General features: G+C 37.9%; 1 protein-coding gene across 2 annotated transcripts; it reads right to left on the bottom strand.

The window, feature by feature from the left end:
- Nucleotides 1-1,194: 1,194 nt before the first annotated feature.
- Nucleotides 1,195-19,389, bottom strand: Vps13d (vacuolar protein sorting 13D). Of its 2 annotated transcripts, XM_072895474.1 has the most exons (25): nt 19,235-19,389; nt 18,952-19,171; nt 18,521-18,711; nt 18,153-18,384; nt 17,838-18,034; nt 17,472-17,639; nt 17,172-17,409; nt 10,166-17,070; nt 9,243-9,399; nt 8,929-9,157; nt 8,624-8,867; nt 7,321-7,689; nt 6,982-7,170; nt 6,581-6,904; nt 6,240-6,432; nt 5,954-6,136; nt 5,559-5,789; nt 5,038-5,064; nt 4,524-4,684; nt 3,754-4,368; nt 3,439-3,621; nt 2,973-3,344; nt 2,712-2,824; nt 2,178-2,610; nt 1,195-2,083 (listed from the first exon to the last, which is right to left on the bottom strand). In XM_072895474.1, the coding sequence occupies exons 2-25, from the start codon at nt 19,046-19,048 to the stop codon at nt 1,982-1,984; spliced, it is 12,153 nt and encodes a 4,050-aa protein (XP_072751575.1). In that variant the 5' UTR covers nt 19,049-19,171; nt 19,235-19,389; the 3' UTR covers nt 1,195-1,981. The 2 variants fall into 2 exon arrangements, with proteins under 2 accessions (XP_072751575.1, XP_072751576.1); XM_072895475.1 differs by lacking the exon at nt 5,038-5,064.
- Between the last annotated feature and the right edge of the window lie 514 nt (nt 19,390-19,903).

Below are 19,903 nucleotides of genomic sequence, written 5' to 3'. Positions count from 1 at the left end.
TAACTTTTTTATTCTATTTTCTCCTCAGCGCTGATAAAACTTTGAAATTGTCTTCGGATATATCTATAGAGTATAAGCTAGCCTGTTACTTAGGTATGTATTGTTACGGTCGATTGATAGATCCGTTAAATTAAAAGTTATAATATAAATAAAAAATTACAATATAACCACCAATTAATATGAAATATAATAATTTAAATAATAAAAATTAGTAATATAAGGAAACATTTATATTATTAATATAATCATAAAAAATTTATCAAAGGACAAAAATAAAATAAATTATAAAATTAGATTTATAAATACTTCTAAAAATAATTTTTTATTGAGTAATTTAATTGTATCTCTGAAAAAGGTTGGAAAATTCCTACTACTCCAATTTTGTTTGAACCCTTTCATATCTGAATGACCTAAAAGTTTTTGTTCTAATAATATGTTTTAGCGCGCAAACTGATGGATTTTTTAATATTTTATATAAATAGTTCATTTTTTGTTTTTTTTCTGTTAGATTATTATGCAAATATGGAATTAAAAATATTGTACAGAAAATTAATTTATTCCTTTCTCTGTGCTGTCTCTTTTCGTTATGTTCCTAGCGACCGCCTGAGTTGTGCTGTCCAGATAAAAGAAAGTTTTTTTTTCTTCATATCATTGCTATATAGATGTAACATTTATTAATCTGCTCAACAGGGATATCAACACAATATATATTACAAACATTCTTGTTTTGCATTGAGTACGTCAGCTTTACAAAAGTACTTAAATATGAGCTGATTTCATTTTTTGTACATTTTTATCATTATGCTATACATATATGTATACATATAAAGGCCTCTCTTTAGATGATCTATAATTCACTAAAATTCACAAGACAAATTTTTATTTATAAATTTTATGTGTCATATATAATACAGAAATTATTTGAACACATAAAATACATACAAATCAAAATATTTTTAAAATACATATATATATATATATATATATATATATATATATATATATATATATATATAAATATATGGTGCATAAAATTATAAGTAAAGCTCTGTCTTAAATTTTCTCACAGTTATAGATCTTCTAAAAGACCTTAAAATCTACATTGTTTCTTTGTACAAAGTACTATATTAAGATATTATAAAACTGAAAATGTAAACGGGGTTAAAGCAGAAGAGACATGTGTTACCAAAGAAATGTGCACAAAAAATAAATATATTTGTATTTGCTAGATATAAACATATACTAAAAATTTTGATTTTAATTGTTCCTAATATGCATTAAGTTTAAATCGCTTCTTTTGTAAATAAATAATCTATAATCTGTTAATTTTAATACATACAAATACATGTACAATGTGTCTCAAAATCAACGTGTCCCGATAATAGAAACTAAGTCAATTGCGAAGAAAACTCTCGAATCTATTGTAAAGTCAAGAGTTACAAACAATTAAAAAACATAATAAAAAATTATTAACTTTTTCATTGCAGACATTATAAAATTTCTCATTACATGTTTTCATTTAAAAACAATCGACTCTAAAGTTTCTCACTGAAAAGGAGAGTGATTCTAGGACACACTGAACGTACATCATGTAGAATCAGGTATATGCGATATTAAAGAATATGCACGCGCGCGTATGTACATTATTAGAAAATTTCAGACTTCTATCTACTTTATGTTTTTTACACCTTATTAATATGTATCAAAAATTTCTGCGATACTTGCGCCACAATTGTAAGATGCGAAAACCATCATTCAATTACGCTTAAATTACGAGCGACTCGTGCCTCGTGTACCGGCAAATAGTAGTTATTTAGTTATTATGGTACTTTGCATCAGTCTTTTTAAACTTAACATTAAGCGTCATAACTAAGGCATCCATACCAATCGTGCATTCTACGAGGAAAAGTTGAAAATTCGACTAGTATGTTAAAAAATTGTCAGAAATAAGAAAGAAATCCAGTCAATCTGCGCGAGCAGATTACTTATAATATTGTACATCGTCCAACATGTTATCCGACGATGATAACGTCAGACTGCGTTCCTCGTGCATCCCTTTGGCATAATTGATTTGTTGCGATACCTAAAAACCATAAAACCAATGAATTATAACAATTAATCGGCAAAGTTTGACATAACGAAAAACTATATATTCATTATTTTTATTATATACTCACGCGTTTTGCCACCTCTTCATTGTCGCAGCGCACTTTCGGTCGCCTCAACAGCTCGGCCACTCCATCCAAATTGACCGCAGCTGATGAATCAAATCTGGATATCAGTTCTATGTAATACAGGATTACACTGTTACTTTGTGTCTTTTGCATCGGTTGACAACGCAAAAGATCCGCCAGATTGACTTGGGTCACCACGGCCTTCGTGCCACCCGAGATAACACGTACTTTCTCGTTCGACACGAGCATTCTAAGGTTCTCCGTGCCACTACACAGACACTCGTACGCTACAAAAAGTTCGGAATAATCGCGATTATTAATGCTGTACAAGAATTCTTGCCCCTCAGCCTGCTGGCGATTATATGGCGGCAACAATCCAGCAGAACCACTGACGACACGTGGCGGTCGATCACGTTTCGGTATCGCGCGATGAGCGCTGTGTAAAGAAAGAGCTATGTGTCAATTACACAATTCACAAAAAAGTGCAGTCAATATAAATATAATTATAATGATTAAATGGAATATATTTTATATTACCTTCTACTTGTCTCTCGTACGGCACTAGCTGTTTCCGTTGCCAGATCTAAAACTCCAACGACCGGTTTTGTTATCGTTCCAACTACTCCTCTGCCGAAACCCGCAAAGAAACCCTAGAATTTATAATTATGTAATATTTATCAAATATAATAATAAAATATAATATATATTTATAAAATTTTTATACAATCGGATTTAAAAATAACATTATTTATCATTTTTCTTAAAAGATAATATTATTCTCTTTAATTTGTTACATACCGGAAAACCCTCATTAGTTGCTCCGTCATAAGTCTGTTTGAATATACTAGTGACACCGCCCAACAGACCAAAGCCGAAACCTTTCAAACCTGCCACTAAGTGATCACTGCTGCCTGTAGTGTTTGCCCGGATTCTTTGTCTAGCTTCTTCGTGTCTCTCATCCATAATCACTCTTCCCAGACCGTCTGATAAAGATTCCGTCACTTTCGCTGCCGAATTCGAAATACCGTGCGTGACGTTTTTCACTAAACTCTTCACGCTGCCTTCATAGATAAGACCGGAAACGCCTTCCGTCACATCGTTCATGAATCCAAGAGGATTCCCTAAAAAGTCTACGGATCCTAGAATAACTGCGGCTTGCCATTTTAATTCCTGAAAAACAAAAATAAATCATGTTTTGTTTATTAGATTAATAAATGAGCGAGAGAAATGTGAAAGCAAAATTATATTTAAAGTGTTATCGTACATCTTTATAATGCTTCGCGATGGAATGCACCAAGAATTGACTGCTTTCGAAAGGATGCTTCTTCACGAATGGCTCCAACTCGATAGTAGCGTTTTCAAAGTTGATCAGAGTCAAGCCTAATTTCCTCTTTACGCCTTGCAGATGTTGCGGCAATTTTGTCGTTGTGAGCACGCTAAGTTTTACCTATAAAGAAAAAAGAAAGATAAGATAGTTTATATCGTATATTATCATGTAAATAAAATTGCGTATTATTATTTATAATATTCTTCTTTATGATTATTATTATTATTTATAATATTCTTGATACCTACGTACCAGATTAGGAATGAGCTTCAGAGCGCCAAAGTAATATCTTTTAGCATGCGCGGCGGACACCTCAGAAATAAATCTCTGCGCTTTGAAATCATTTTCGTCGACCGGCATTTCCAGTTCCGACTTGCCAATTCCGAGGAATGCTGCCAGTTTTAAGATAAATTTCTCTTCTAAATGTACGCACAAGGCTTTGACACTCACTATAACGTGTTTATATATCTCGGCGTTTTGATTCTTCGATTGCAGCTTCTCTGCAGCCAAGTGGAGGGCGGGTCGATTCTCATCTTCCGTACGGGATGAACGTGTCACGAATAAAACCGACGTGCATTGCGCTTCGAATAGTTGATTGTCGATTTGTACGTCGGCGATGCTCAGGTCCAACGTGGTATTTAACGGGGTTTGCAACATATTCAGAGATATTCCAGCTAATCGCGCGAACAACAACTCTTCCAACGGTCGTTGCGATACGATAGACAATCCGAGACCGGCCGGTAAGTCCAACTTCAAATCTAATTCACTGGAATCCAATTTTTTGGTATCGGCGTCGACCCGGGTAGGCCGGTGACTCACAGCAATGTGTGACCAATCGCGTTCTTCAAGTAGGGCAAATGTTTTTTTCTAAAACATAAAAAGATATTTTAACTTGGATATTTATATATGTACACTTTCTTGTATAAATTTCATCAATATAATCCATATATATATATAAAATATTTAATATATTTTTGAGCAAACATGACGGAATAAAAGCAAATAATAAGACTAATACATACTCTTTCCTTAATATCTAGGACTTGCAAAACGCGAGTCGGACCATCAGTAGTCACTCTGACCGATAAAAATCCAGAACCCGGGCGTAACTTTTGTCTACCAACTCGTTGTTCAATTGGCGGTGGATTACCGTGCATCTGAGGACCCAATACCGCTTCACTCCCTAAAAAAATAATCGAGACTTTCTTTAAACTATGTGAAAAATGTACTAAACGATAAAATTGTACGATTTAAAAGGTTTTGCGAATATAGAAGCTATACTTTGCGTTAGAGTACGATAACGCCACAATTGACCCATTTTATAATAAAATGGTTTTATAAAAAAAAAGGAAAAAAAAGTATGTCGCGTTTTAACGCTCTTGAGGAAAATATGCGATGCGATTTATAAGCAGAAAAAAAAATTAAAAAAAAAGGAGCAAAATAAGCAGAGATGTTATAGCACGTAATATATACTTATAGGTAAGAGTTCTTATAGGAAACCACCGATTTTAATGTGTACTTTGAAACTATACGTACACATTTGCCAACGGGCGACACTGCCGCCTGCAACATTCATGATCAATTTAGGTTTTTCGAATGTAGCGAGAAAGAAATAGTGAAAAAAAATAGAAAGATCTCTTAATCAAAATTACGTAGATAGATAATTGCCAAACAATTAAAATAATTGAATAGATGCAACATTGTAAGACAAATATCGCGCATCGATTCGTTCAATGTACAACAGAAAATCATACTTTGCCAATTCCAACGATACCGTACCTTTATTCACTTAGCTTACTAGCTTTTATGTTTTATGATTTTTTGCTTTGCATTTACAGACAGAGAAGCATTATATTTATATCACATACGGAAATGACAATCAATACGCAAATAATAATATGTAAAATCAATCTGAAGCAACACAAAATAATAGAAACAGTATTTAAAGACGAAGCGCGTGAAATGAAAAGAAATTTACAGCGTTCACGAATAATTCGATCAATTTTAATCATCAAGCATTAGATCAGAATGCGTACAAATAAAAGCAGCGTCCCAACCTTCGTATAATCCCATAAAGCCGTCTTTTGACTGAACGCACATATTTTTGTGCGCGCAGCACAAACGTCCATCATCGGTGAATCGCCAGGTCTGCGTCGATCTCCGCCTAGGATCTGGTTTCTTTAGGGCAAGAGCGCAATAAGTAAACGGTTGCGGCGCAGTGCCCGCTATGTCCAAAACAAAAATCGTGTCCGGAGTTTTGGAATGCTTGTCTCTCGGTGGACTAGAACCTGTCTCGTTAAAATTAATTAAATGAGATACGCAAGTACAAGTATGATTGTTATAATTTTTTTATACAAGTTGTACATAAAAACAGCGCAAAAATTGATAATTGTTTATTGTTGTACTAAACATTGCGGATACCAATCGCGCGCGATATGGTCTGTTGTATTACCTTCGTGCTGCAATTGTCCATCACCGGTCATTCTCCAAAGTTGCGACCTATCGCCATACTGTTTCCTTCGTAAGGCAACCCAACCTCCAGCGCCAGCTTCCAAGACTAATCTCTGGGTTTCCACATCCAGCGGATCCAGGTCGTTTTCGCCTGATCCAAGATCAGAATCGGTCTTAAAGGTGCCTGTTGGAATAAAAAAAAAAAATACAAAGTCGATATTTATTACATCACATATACAAAAATAAAATTAATTTTTCTCGTTTTATCTCTATTTAACATAAATTACCCGAGAATGCGATGTAAATAAAGTTTTCGTAAGTCAGTCCTCTACCCTCTCCGAGTATATTTAAATCGTAAGAGGCTGTCACGCCTCCAGGTGCTGTTAACACTAAACCGGCAGTTTGTATTGGTTCGTCCAAGGCATACGGTACCGATGAGTGAGGTCTCACGGTCCATTGCAAATTATCGGGAACTCCAATCTACACATTTATGGTTATTTGATAACATGATCAAATTATGATGGTTACGATTGTTATAAATATAAAATTCATAAAATAATAAAAGAAATCAAATATCAATATATCAAGATTTAAAACCGAACTGTCGAATAAAGTATTACAAATATACCTGATTAACGATCAATGGAACCTCCGAGAAATTGTCTACTCTTATAGGCGGTGGCATAGTATCGGCGTCGGTGAATACAATAAAGTAGGTAGTTTCCTGCAACACCACATCCACTCGAAGAAAGTGCATCTTGCCTATTATATCCCTAACGTTAATAGTCAACGAGTAATTGTCGTCCAATCTGATACCGCCTGACCACATGCAATCCGGCACATTAGTAATTCTGACGCAGAGCAACAAGTCTTTGTCCAGTCGTGGCCAGTGAAAAGGCATGTGACATTCAGGCATAGTTGTTATATACGTCGCCTGTGCGTCTGGATGAGACTGAAACCGATATAATGTTGAACAACCAAGTCATTTTTTTCGATATTATTAACTTTAGTTAACTTTATCAAACTTACGACAGTCGTTGTGAAACATTTCTGAGCCAACTCCAACGTATAAGATGATTTATTGTGTAATTGGTACCTTGGCGATAATGTGACTACCGTGGTAGCTCTGTATCTTCCTCTTGCTGCGCGCGTGGCTACACTGATCAAATAGACTATGTCAGGTCTACCGTCGCGCAGGCTAATTCTCAAACGATGAACCTAGAAAACGTAAGGCACACATAAGGATAGAGATTTTTTTATCTAATAACGATTTTCATGAATTTGTATGATGTATAATGTATAATAATTCATCGCTCTTATATTGAAATAATAAAAATTAAAATAAACATCTAATTTAGGTATACTTACATGAATGCCAGGCTGCAGATGAAAGTGCTGAGACCACTGTGGTATTCCATGAGGATGCACCTCGGTACCGATTCTTACTGACAATGTCCTACTGGCCTCCTCGTCGCTGAACGAGAACAATAACGGTGCCACCATCCTCGCTCTTTCATGCTCCTCAAATTGTCCCGCCGCTTCTATGCCGACTCCCTCTTGTCTAAACACCAACGGTAAACCAGTTTTATTTACAATCCAGTAAGGTGCGGTGATACTGATTTGCGCAGCTGAACCCTTATCCACGAGCACGGTTGCCTGTAAGCACAGCATTCTGCTAGCAGAATCCAGTAGCTTGAGACGAGCGGTAAAAGAACCGCTGTTCGCTGGTAATATTATCTGAAATGCATAATATATTTCAATTATTGAAAACATAATAATGTAAAAATTAACCAAAACGTTTAAGGTATAAATTTCGTTGTCGTAAAGTCATATGCTACGGATGCTACTCATTTAGGGAATACAATCCCAGACTGCATTTTCGATCCCGAGATTTCGGGATGTGTAAAATAATTTTCCGACATCCCGGGCTTATCCCGAGATTAAAAAAATTATTAAAAAAAAAATTTTTTTGTTTAAAATTTAGATATGTCATTTATATCAGATTTTTAATATTATATAATAAAATTAAACACGTTTCTCTGAACTTTAGAAACTTAAATTAATCTTTGAAACAAAAACAAACTTAGAAATAAAAAATATGGTTATATATAGTTTTTTATAATTGTTGTTAAACTAGCAATTATTACTTACATATATATTAATATTATTCAAGTTTCTTTTATAAATTATATAATTCATGTAATTATATAACAAAACTAAACATTTGCGTTTATATCTTAAACTTTAGAAATTTAAATCTTTGAAATAAAAATAATCATAAAAATAAAAAAATTTGCTTACGTTAATAATTAGTTGTCATAATTGCTAGTAACTATTACTTATATATTATTTAGATTTTTAAAAATAAGAACGTAAAAATAGAAAAGCATCTAAAGTTAAGGATCTATGAATGAAAGTTCTATAAATATTTATATGCGAAATACATTTAAACAATTTTATTTATAGTTTTATTATGTTAGTGAAAATTATTCTAAATTCACAACTTATAATTAGTGAAAATTGTTTTAAATTCATAAAAAAATATTTTAAATAGATGATTCTTAAAAATCCCGAAATTCCGGAATTAGTAGTTTATAATCCCGGGATGGTCGGAACTAGAAAAATAACCGGGATCACGGGATTGTATTCCTTATACTCATCGTATACGTACTACTCCAGATCCTGGATAACCGTCTAATTGAATCGTAATTTCTAGTTGTTCGGTTAGATTGGCACAATGCAGGTCCGCGCTGCAGCCCGGCGCGATTCTGCCGCCTTCTATACCTGCTTCATACATCAGTTCGTACGGTAATAAGTTCGTCAGCGTTATCGGAGCCATCACCGTGATTGTGTGCGCCGGCAACACTTGTATACCATCGAGCGGATAATTATTTCGTTTTATCGCTACGCACATTCTGCAGAAAAAGTTAACAAAAGTTATCTTTCGTCGTCAGCTTTCGAAAAGTCATTCCATACCTAAATATGTTATGCTGATTGGTTCGACAAGTGATGTAGCTTTCCGTCACTTCCAACGGTTTCTTAACTATCGTCCAGTCTACAGATTCTACGCCATATTGGAACAGATAGTTCGAGATGAGCGGTTTGAAACACATTTGTACTCCAGTGTGCGTTAAAGGCACAGACATCACCGATTGAGCCGGTACTTGTAGAATTCTTCCAGTGTTAGCCAAAGTCAGCGGTAAATCTAGAAGGATATAATAATAGTTTGATTTTAGATTTAATAATCATTATTGAGGAAAGAATCAAAAGAATTAAAAAACAAAACCAACATCCTAGTTGATTCAAGGATTTTTCCATCTTGATCTCAATAGGGTGAGCTAGCTTATTGGACACCTGAAGAGCTGATCTAATAGTGACTAATTTCCTAGCGGATCCTTCCAATTCTACGGCGAATACGACTCTAGCTTTCGGTGTAACTGTCTGAAACTGATCATTATTATTATTATTATTATTATTATTATTATTATTATTATTGTTATTGTTATTGTTATTGTTATTGTTATTGTTATTATTATTATCATTGTTGCAATATTTATTATATTATATATGATACATGAAAGAGTACTATATGAAGTGAATTTACTTTATTATTTAAAATATAGCGAAAAAAAGAGATATGAGATAATAAAAAAATTTATAACAATAATGACTAACCACTATTGTTTGTATTGTTGTATTGAAAACTATTGGAATCTCTTTCTAGTATCTTTATACTTTATAAAAAAACATTTAAGTAAACAAGTAATTTAATGATTAGTTAAGAATTTTTGATATTATAAAAAGTATCATGTTAGAATTTTAAAATAAAAAAAATAAAGAGATATGAAGAAAGCAATTTTGACCATATTATTTACAAATCTATTGAAAGTAAACTACTAATAAGAAAATTACTTTATTTACATTTACAGTATCTAAAAGTATTTAAGAAAGCTTGTTTACACTTTTATTCAAAAGTTCCTCTTATTTAAAATAATTTATTATTATCAAAATTATCTAATTTTAATTACTTTAATGTAAAATAATTTTAAAAAATTTTTAGTATTTAGTGTAAATTTTTAATTTAATTTGATTTTGTATTAAAAAAATTTTTATGTAAAGTTTGTATTGTATAAAAAAAAAAAAAAAAAAAATATATATATATATATATATATATATATATATATATATAATATAAAATGAAAAATGATATTACCTGAGACCCGGCAATGTCAGCGTTTGCATGTCTAAAGTAAATGCCTACGCGATCGATGGTGACAGGATCCACGGCTTTCCATCCCTCGATCAAAACCGCGATCTGATGCCTTCTGATGATATGCGTTGCATGATGCCTCAACTTGCCTCTGCCTTCGAATGTAAACGACATTGTACCTCCAGGAGTTACCTCTATCCACGTATCGTCTTTACTTGAGACGTCTTTTTTCGCTTGAAATGACGTTTTGCCAATGTCTATCATATCATCCGCGATGGCAATAAATGTTTTAAACCAGAGTCTACAACCGGTATCGTTCTTCAGAGCAAAAGGTACGAAGGGCGATCGACGTCGATATACTTGTCCTCTCGTTGCCGGTTTACCGATGATCGCGCTATCATTGGACAGGTAATAATCCTGCGTCCAATTGTGTTTAACCAGTTGCACGAGCTCCACTAATGTTAAAGTAACATTAACGTTTACAGAATCCTGGGAGTTGATGGATGCATACAGTCTCTTTGACTGCAAAGAACCGGTGAGCGCTTGTTCCCATTGAATGTTTGCCTGCCAAGGTTCGACAAACGGCTCCCAGCCGCTCAACACTCGATTGTAGTAATCCACACTAAAGATGGCTGATAGAAATCCAGGTTGCTGTCTTATCTTTCTCATGCTAAAGTCAGTGAGGGTGATTTCCAGTAATGGCACGTCCGCGTCGCGGCAGTCGTCGATGATGCAGATCCGCATGCAAGACGCTTCCAATTCCACGGCACGAAAGATCGACTCGTCGTTCGCGGCTACAGCCACAGCATCGGAATCGGTCGGTTCTGCATTCTGCGTGAGCCACAAGGCGGCGTCGTCCAGCTGGCCATCGCATCGGTCCAATGCCATCTTACAATCGGCTTCCGCAAAACCCAAGTTAACCAGTTTTAACACCTGGCTATCCATTAACATTTGAGTACTCTCCGCCATTGCTTCGCTCGATCTCTGCTTCGCCCATAAGGTCTGCTTGGGAAGCGAACTCAACATTCTGGAAAACATAGTTACATCGTGATAACTTAGTCGGACACACAATGGTTGTAGCTGAATCTCTAAACCCTTGTCTTGAGTTAGATCTAGACTTGCTCCAACAGGATCTATAATCGACAAGGCAGTCTCGTTTTCCAAGCCTAAAATGCATGAAAATAATTCGCAGTGCGAGAGATTGCAAGACAGTGGTTTCTCGCCTTCCTGCGACATCGAGCGATACGCCAAGACAGCAGTTGTTTTGAGAATCACGGCATTGGTGTCGAGAATCGCAGTATCCTCGACGAGGACCAATTCAGAATCAGTAATGTTGATCTTCAATTCGAACGGTATAGCCATGGTTGCGGCGGTATCGATTTCCGTTTCTTGATTGACGATTGACACCTGAGCGGTACCGGGAACAGGTTCCGGTTCTGGCGAGTTTAATAGCAAAAAGTCTCGTACGGCTTGCCACCAGTCCAAAATAGCGGTCAGTCGCATGCTATGCAGCAAAATTGTAGTTGCCGAATAAGCTTTCCGCTTCCGATGATGCACTTCGGCTTGAACGCGGTCCTCCGTGACGTTGATGTCGGCCGAGTTTTTCAACGGCTGCAAGATTCGCGTGAATACATTACTCTGCCGATCAACCGGCTCATTCTGGAAACGCGTGTCCATGATCAAAATCTCCTGCGACACTAGATCAATGTCCTGCGAGCCATCGCTCAGCGAATCTAGCGTCAGCCGAGACTTGATGAAGTTGATGCACGCCAACGCTGCAATGTTATGACTCGGGTGTAATTTTACCGTCACGTTCACCAGCTCGAGAATTATGCAGGATTTGGTCCATGTCTTCAATTGATTATCCACTATCGGAATCGCATATTCCACCGTGTGATTCAAATCTTGCACAAAAAGACGCAAATCATCCAAGTTTTCGCCAATGTTGTAGGACAAAAGGCCACGAATCAACATGTACTGCGCCGGGTCCAAGGCACAGTCCATCGTTGACAGAATACCATGTATACTGAGATCGGGTATATCGCGGCTAATATAAGTGTCGAGATTCCGCTCGACGCGCAATTTTAAATGGCACTTCTCTGTGAGCAACGAGGAGCCCATTTTCTTAACGAGAAAACCGCCCACCGTTAAAGTGTCTGCGTCTTCGTTCAAGTTTGGGTCGTCGCACTTGAATCTTTGCGCCGCGTACACGTCCATGTTGACCAGCTCGAGCAGCATCACGTCCAGCAAGCATTCCGGGACGATCGTCGATGTATCGAATCTGTTGTGCGCCGTGAGCTCTCCCAGATCCAGCAGAATCAGTTCGTCGGATCTAGAACTCACCGGCAATAATATAACTGGCGCACCAGCATGCACGTGCAATGACAGTCGCGTACCACGCTTGTTCATGTCTATGACGGCACCGACCCCGGCCCGCAGATTCTTCATGATGCTCCACAGTTGTGAAAAATGACCGAAAAAGGCCTGCAACTCCGCCACGAATCTCTGCGTGTGAACGTAATGCACGGCGGACATCTCTAGTTTAAGTTGCGCGTCGTGCGGTCGATCCTCGCAGTCGGCATAGCTCGAGTACTGAAAATTCAGCGCCTTCCTGCCGGACGATAGAAATCTCTCGCGGTAGAATCGGCCGTGGGGTGTTAAGTCCAGCAACGACATCGAACCCAACGATCCTGATATTTTCGTCTTGCCATCCACCGCTTTAAGAATGTGCACGCAGGCATTCGACACATTGGCCTTGGCTATCTCTCGCTCCATTTGCGTTAGCACCAGCGTCAACGACCTTACTTCTATCTCCGTTTCCGATCTCACTGGTAAATTGTCATCTACCTTACTTCCGCTGACGCTATCGCTATCTGGCGTAGCTTGACGCGTGGCGATTTCGTTATTTGCCGTTCCGGACAGACCTGCAATCCCAAAGAAGTCAAACACCACCATCCATGATTCCACGCTTATTACCAAGTCCAGACAATTGAAGTCCACGGTTACCATTTTTCGATGGAACCGATCTTCTTCCGATACGACAGTCTCTTCAGGTTGCGTCATGGTAATGCTCATTAGTACCAAGTTCTCTTCACTGGTGATGCCGCCCGGCGATGGTGGCGGGGTGTTCGGCGTATCGGCTGACGAGATGGTCGGTTTTCTGCGCCAGTGAGCCGGAATCGCGCCATACAAAATGTCCGTCTCGAGACGATCCGGTAAACTACCGCGACCAAAGGTGTTCTTGTATTGTCGCGCGAAAGCAAGATCCGGACACGATTTTGAAGCGCCCGTGAGCAATTTTGCGCGCGCGGGCGCCGACGATTGCATCATGTAGCGATGCCGCGAACCGATCGGACACAAGAGATCTTCCATCAGCAGAGAGCGTAACGCGACTTGCACACTAGACTCGTTCCGATGTAATTTTTCGTATTTGACAACAAAATCGCGCATCGATAACTCTACCAGCGGCTGTTCCGAGTGGGCCTGCTTGAGCTCTACACTGAGGATCGGCAGCTCAAACGAGACCTTCACGCAGAGATCGAGCTTATCCGAGTAGTCGGCCGCTCCGTCGGGATCATCATAGTCCGTCGAGACCGCGGCCGTAGCAGTCACCACGGGCATAGAGAACAATCGGTGAAAGGTATCGAGTAGTTGTTCGTATTGGCCGCGCGATAGAGATACTTTCAGTGGCGTTATTACGGCACCGTTCACCTGTACAATCGGGCTGTTACTCGTATAATCATCAATGTCTAGCAGAAAGCTCATACTCTGAGTTAACGTGTTCTGTTTTTCCACTAGAATCTTCAGCGTCGTGTCGTGCAGTATCGGCCTACCGGATTCCTTACACGAATACATCTCCTCAGCCCTCATCGGTAGATTGTTCTGCAACTGTCCAGTGTTGCTAGACACTTCGAGAGAATAGAGATTCATGTCGCGCACTTCTAACGTAACTTTATGCTTTGCCATAGATCCTAGATGGGGTTCATGTCGCAGTGACATTGTGCCCAGGTGAGCTACGAATACCTGTTTGCTGTGCGAAGATCGCGGTATCACGAGCACCGGGCTTTCTAGAAGCACATCTAATCTCAATGATAATCCATTCGTATTATCTAGATCGATCGAAACGCTGGGTAACCGTTTACGCGGCGGGATGGTCCAATCGTCGGCGTTTACTAAACCAATCGCCATATCGGTAGCAGCGGCACCGATCTGACGCGCAAAATTGCTCAGGTATTGTTTGAATTCGTCGGCGCACGAACGTAACTCCGATATCAGATGTGGCGCATGAGTATACCAGACGCTAGCCACACGTATGGTAAGATCGAGATCGATCTCCGCGCAGTCTTCTTCGCTGGCTAGCCTGGTATTTCGGTTGACTATAAATCTGAACGCTTCAGGTTGTTCGTCATCCGACAAGCCGCTGAAGTGTTCGAGCGGGTGATGCGGCGGATCCGCCAGTGGATCCCTGCCCACGCTGATTATCCGTTGATGAGTCTTTCCAGTTGATGTTTGATCGAGAACTTGTACACCACCGAGAGAACCTGAGATTGATGTGTTTGCGGCCAGTGTCGCTTGTATGCGCGCGTCCGACATAGTTGCCGTGGCGATCTTCTGTCCCACCAATTGATTGTCCTGCATGACCGCGCGCAAAAGTAGTACATTCAAGCGATGAAAATCAAAGGTAATCTCTGTTCTTGTCAATGACAACTTTGTCAACTCTGTATTTTGACTGGACAAAGAGTCGTTGCGGTTCGCGATATATGCCGACCGCGATTTCTTTAGCGGCAATATCCTTTGAAAGAAGCCCAACAGTTCCACCATAGTCTCCTGATTGGCTATAATATCCAGATTGTTGAATTGTATGTTCGCCATTCTCAAGTGTTCCGTGGAATCATCCACCAGCGTCAACTCTACGACGATCAACGCTTCCGAATCCAATTTTTCCAAACAGGCCGATGAGCTATTTCTAGGCGAATATGGAAACTTGGTTTTGCTCATCAAGGTGGACAAGGCGTTGGTTAGAGCGACGGGAGAAGTTAATCGTGGTGGTCTTGTAAAGTCTGGCGATTCGGGTGACTCTGGCGAGACGGGAGACGTTGGTTCTGAGTCTCTCAAACTGCCGGAAACACTGTCCATGCCAACGTGTTTGTGACTGGCCACCAATAGTTCAAAGTCAGGTCCGAATTCCTGAAGAGCGTCGACCAGGAGCAGTCCATGGACGGAAAGAGAGACGCTCAAATCTGCCATTCTTTTGCTGAGAGCTGCCCGAACACCGAACACTTGTAATTCTGCTACGCTGCGACCTCTCGACTGCAATTCAAAGGCCATTTGATCAATGATAAACTGTACCATCACTGCGTGGCTCAACGATCGATCTAGATTCTCCTCCTTTTTAGGACTCTCAGGTTCTGCGTTAATGACTTCCGTTTGCGGAATGCCGACCGAGTTGGAGAAACTTGAAAGTAAATTGTACATCAAGCGTATTGCGCCCACTTTCTGCTCGTTCACGTGCACTACCAATCTCGGCAGGTTACCGGATACGGTGACCGATGGAAAATTAGGATCCGAAGTAGTAAAGACACGTCGCTCGACTTGCAATGATATGTTGAAACGCTCGAGAAAGTGTAAAGTCGACATGCTCCTCGTGCGAACGTGCTTCCAATTGTCCTTCGCTTTACCTACCAAAATCTGCAAGTCTACCAGATTGATGGAATATTGATCGTACAATTTCTTATGTAATTCCGTTTCGCTTAAAGCTTGGAAATCGTTCAGGGAGCCGTTTTCCTGGCTGCCCGGCGGAGTCGAACAAGGCGTCTCATATCTTTCTTCCTCCTCCTCATCATCATTATTATTATCACCATCGCTGTTGATCGATTCAGTTTTCAGCATTACCTGATTCAGATCCGTATAATTCGATAAATGTAACTTGCCAAAATCAACCATTACTACAGCCGCGTTAAAATTGACGAAATTCTCCACCAATAAGATTTGTGGTGCAGAGATTTTAAATTGCAAATCCCACGATGACCGGTACACAAAATCACCGTCCAGGATTTGCTCCCAGTTTTTGATCAGTTGTCTTCTTGTGCGACGCTTCATCGCTTGCAATTGCTGATTAGACGATGCCGATCGATGCGGCTTATATATAAAATCTATCAACCAATATATCACAGTAGGATTATACACGATGTCCAAAGATTGCGAGTACATGTGCAACAAATGATCCACACTGACATGTAACGGTCTTTTCTCATAAATCAATTCGAAAAGATGATGTGGCGTTTGTTTCGTCACTTTCTCCGATGATAAATTGCGGACGCGTGAGGAAGTACCGTTAGACACGACTTGTGGCTGCACCAAGATGGGAAACGTCGAGTTCTGCGTGAGAAAATCGTGTAAATACAATGCGCCCAAACTGATGGAGAACTTGTGCGATCCGGATCTGGGTCGTGATTCGTAACTTAGATTCACTCTCTCAAACTTGAGTTCTATCACAGTCTTTGTACCATCGCTGCCATTTTTCGCGGTACATAACGATACCGCGCCCTGTACAAGAGCGAAATTAAACTGTCCGAATATCGTATCACGACGTAGCAGAGTATCGTCATTCACAGTGTCCGCTAAAACGTCCAGCAATTCCCCGTCGAAGGTAGTCGAACTACTCCCGTTTTGCGCTCCATTGTTACTGTGAGGTGTTTTTGAATACCAGCCCCACCACTGTGGAAACCACTGTTCGAGCATGCCATGTCCCTGTGGCATCTTCTTGTTAGATTCCTGTTGTAACTTCGCGGGTTTCACCTTGTGCATAGCCAGTTCTCTCAATATCCGAAGCTCCTCGAAATTCCGCTCGTTTTCGACCTTCTCCTTTAAAGTTTTAGTTTCCGGCGGTAAGACTGAAGTGGGCGTGCCTAATAGCAAAAAGACGATACAAATTTGAAGATAAAATCTCTTTCATCATCTCCAGTGAGTGGAATTGTGAAAATTTACAAAGGAGAATCGATATTTGTACCTAATAATTTAGCGTACGCCTGAACATAACTAACGTTCTCTTTGGCTCTGAGAAGAAGATTTTCCCAGGATGGTTTAGGTTTAAGCGTATCTCTGCCAAGGTGACACCTAACAGCGTATTTCCACCATTCCTTACAACTCTGTTTAATAGGGGTTACCGGTCTACAACGCCACTGTTGCTTACGGCGATCTATTCGATCGAGTTCTTTTATACATTTGACCATTTCTTCGTATTGAATCTAAGTTGTAATAATAATATGTTATTTGCAACAAACAATTGCGCTCCATCGACGATACTCACGTCAGTTAAAGATAATGGTACTTCGTCTAAAAGTAAATCCACTACGATACGTGGCTTATTAATAGACCTCAATGGACGTTCAGTTCGATCTCTCTTAATATGCGCTCTTGCGTTTACAGGTGATAAAATATGTCGTTTCATCATATTTTTGTATTCGCTCATGGCAATCTAAAAAATAGACTCGTCATCATACAATATTATTTATTTATTTATTTATTTATATATATGTGTATATATATATATATATATATATATATATATATATATGCTTATATATATTTTATACTTATACATTATATATATATATATATAATGTATAAGCATAAAATACATTACATTATTACTCTTTACAATATCTATACTTACAGCTAAATCACCTAAATTCAGACCACCAAAAAATTGATCTTTCTTTACGTGATTCCAATAAACGGACAGACTGTCGAGTTCCATTAGTTTAAAAGATGCATCTGTAAGATTCCAAGATGTGGAACCAGGTATCCAACTAGCGTCACAACTTTGAGTCGTTAATGCTCCAATTGTAATGCCAAATGCGATACCATTATCTAGATATATAAAAAAAAATGAATTAAAATAAAAGTTTCATTAAAAATGTTAATTGTGCATTATAATATTTCAATAGTTGGAAATGAATTTTATTATAAAATAAGACAAATTGCTTACCACCTGATAATGTAACATTATCTTCATACCTAATGTGAACATCTTTGATATTCAACTGTAAATTCTCAATGATATTTGTTACTAAAGATGTGCCATAATTCAGCCATGAACTGTAACTTGAAGCGTAATAACCAGGATCGTGTTCTATGTCAGCTCTCCATCTGGCTTCCAATGCATCTAATCGACTGAGTTTATATTCTAATATTGCTTGTTCCTCAAGTTCGTTGTCATACTGTGAAAATTTGTTCTTAATTAGTTATTTAAGGTATACATGTTAAATTTTCCCTGTATAATCATTAAGATTAATTAATGTTCTAATATTGATAATAATATGGAATGAAAAATCTCTCGGTAATATTTTATATTACCTCATCCAAATTAATTGGCCCTGCTACTAAATAAAGCTGCTCTATGCCTATCACCCACGATGCGGTCCTTATTTGTCTAACTGGTACTTGTAATCTAACTTTACCGATGAATCCAGCTTTAATTTCCATCGGTAACCCAATGTGACGCAGAGCTTCGCGTTTCAGGGGTAAGTTTTCTAATTCAACTTCCCCTAAATGAAAATAAATTAGTTAAACAGATCGACTAGCACAACATACATAAATAAGAGTAAAATAAATATTATAAAATTACTCGATTCTTATAAAAGTGATATATATAAGAGAAGTATAATTATTTTTATTTTTAATATAGCGTATAAATGTTACGAAAAATCGTAAATATATAGTTGACAAAGATCAGACAACATAAAATTCTCGAAAAACTTTAAATGCGTAGCGTAACATAACCTCACCTGATAACAAGGCAATGCTCAGCTGATCTGTGTTTAAATTTTCTACATATTTGCCAAGATAATTGTTCAGCACCCAAGCCACGAGTCCCTCCAACATTTTGATCAAAGACCTTTGCTACTATCGAATCGAAAATATCTGCATGAATAGGCATAAGTAAGGTTTATGTAGGTTATGCCCTTTATATTTCATTCGAATTCTCGAAACTTGCGAAATAACAGCCTGCAAAGACAAAATATTTCGATAGAGGGTATCTAACCTTCGTACAATCGGCATCTTTCATACCTCAACTATCGTTGCATTCCTCATTAAAAATTCGTAATTTGTCATCGACGTTGAATATCATTTTAAATAACGGTTTCTCCTTCTCTCTCTCTCTCTTTCATTGACAACTGTCAAACTGTCTCGGTTTAACCTTCGGTGAACAACAGAGATGAAATGATTCAACAAGCGTTGCAAACGTCAAGTGGAACGTAGTGGCGATAAACTGATTCCCACTTTGGCGCATGCGCGACGTAGTAGTGCCAAATACAAAATGTAGGTATATAATGGGCATCAGTTTTAAATTTTATTAATTACTTGATTCGTTTTACATAATTTTAATTTTATATATATATATATATATATATATATATATATATATATATATATCATATAATCTCACCCTCTCCTTTTACCATAGTCTTTTATTTTCTTTATATGTACCTATATATAAAAGCTAAATATTTTGAAAAATTAATTTTACATATTTGGTTTTTCAAAAAAATTTTCCATCATTTCTAAATAGTTTTTAAAAATAGGGAAACTTTCTACAGAAAAAATATATCATAATTTATCAAAAATATATCAAAATATATCAAAATATATCAAAGTATATCATATTAGATGTTTATGTCCTGGAAGAAGACTATCTATCAATACTAATAAAATATACACATATAAAACATATTAAAT

Source organism: Anoplolepis gracilipes, chromosome 7 (genome assembly GCF_047496725.1).
Source record: "Anoplolepis gracilipes chromosome 7, ASM4749672v1, whole genome shotgun sequence".
NCBI lineage: Eukaryota > Metazoa > Arthropoda > Insecta > Hymenoptera > Formicidae > Anoplolepis > Anoplolepis gracilipes.
This window is presented reverse-complemented; position numbering and strand designations above follow the sequence as displayed.

Coding starts and splice junctions, on each gene's coding strand:
- Vps13d (XM_072895474.1), bottom strand. CDS start 19,048: ATGTTGGAGGGACTCGTGGCTTGGGTGCTGAACAATTATCTTGGCAAA. Junction 4,685..5,037: donor TGTCGCCCGTTGGCAAATGT/GTACGTATAGTT, acceptor TTATTTTTTTAG/GGAGTGAAGCGGTATTGGGT. Junction 4,369..4,523: donor TCCTAGATATTAAGGAAAGA/GTATGTATTAGT, acceptor TTTATGTTTTAG/AAAAAAACATTTGCCCTACT.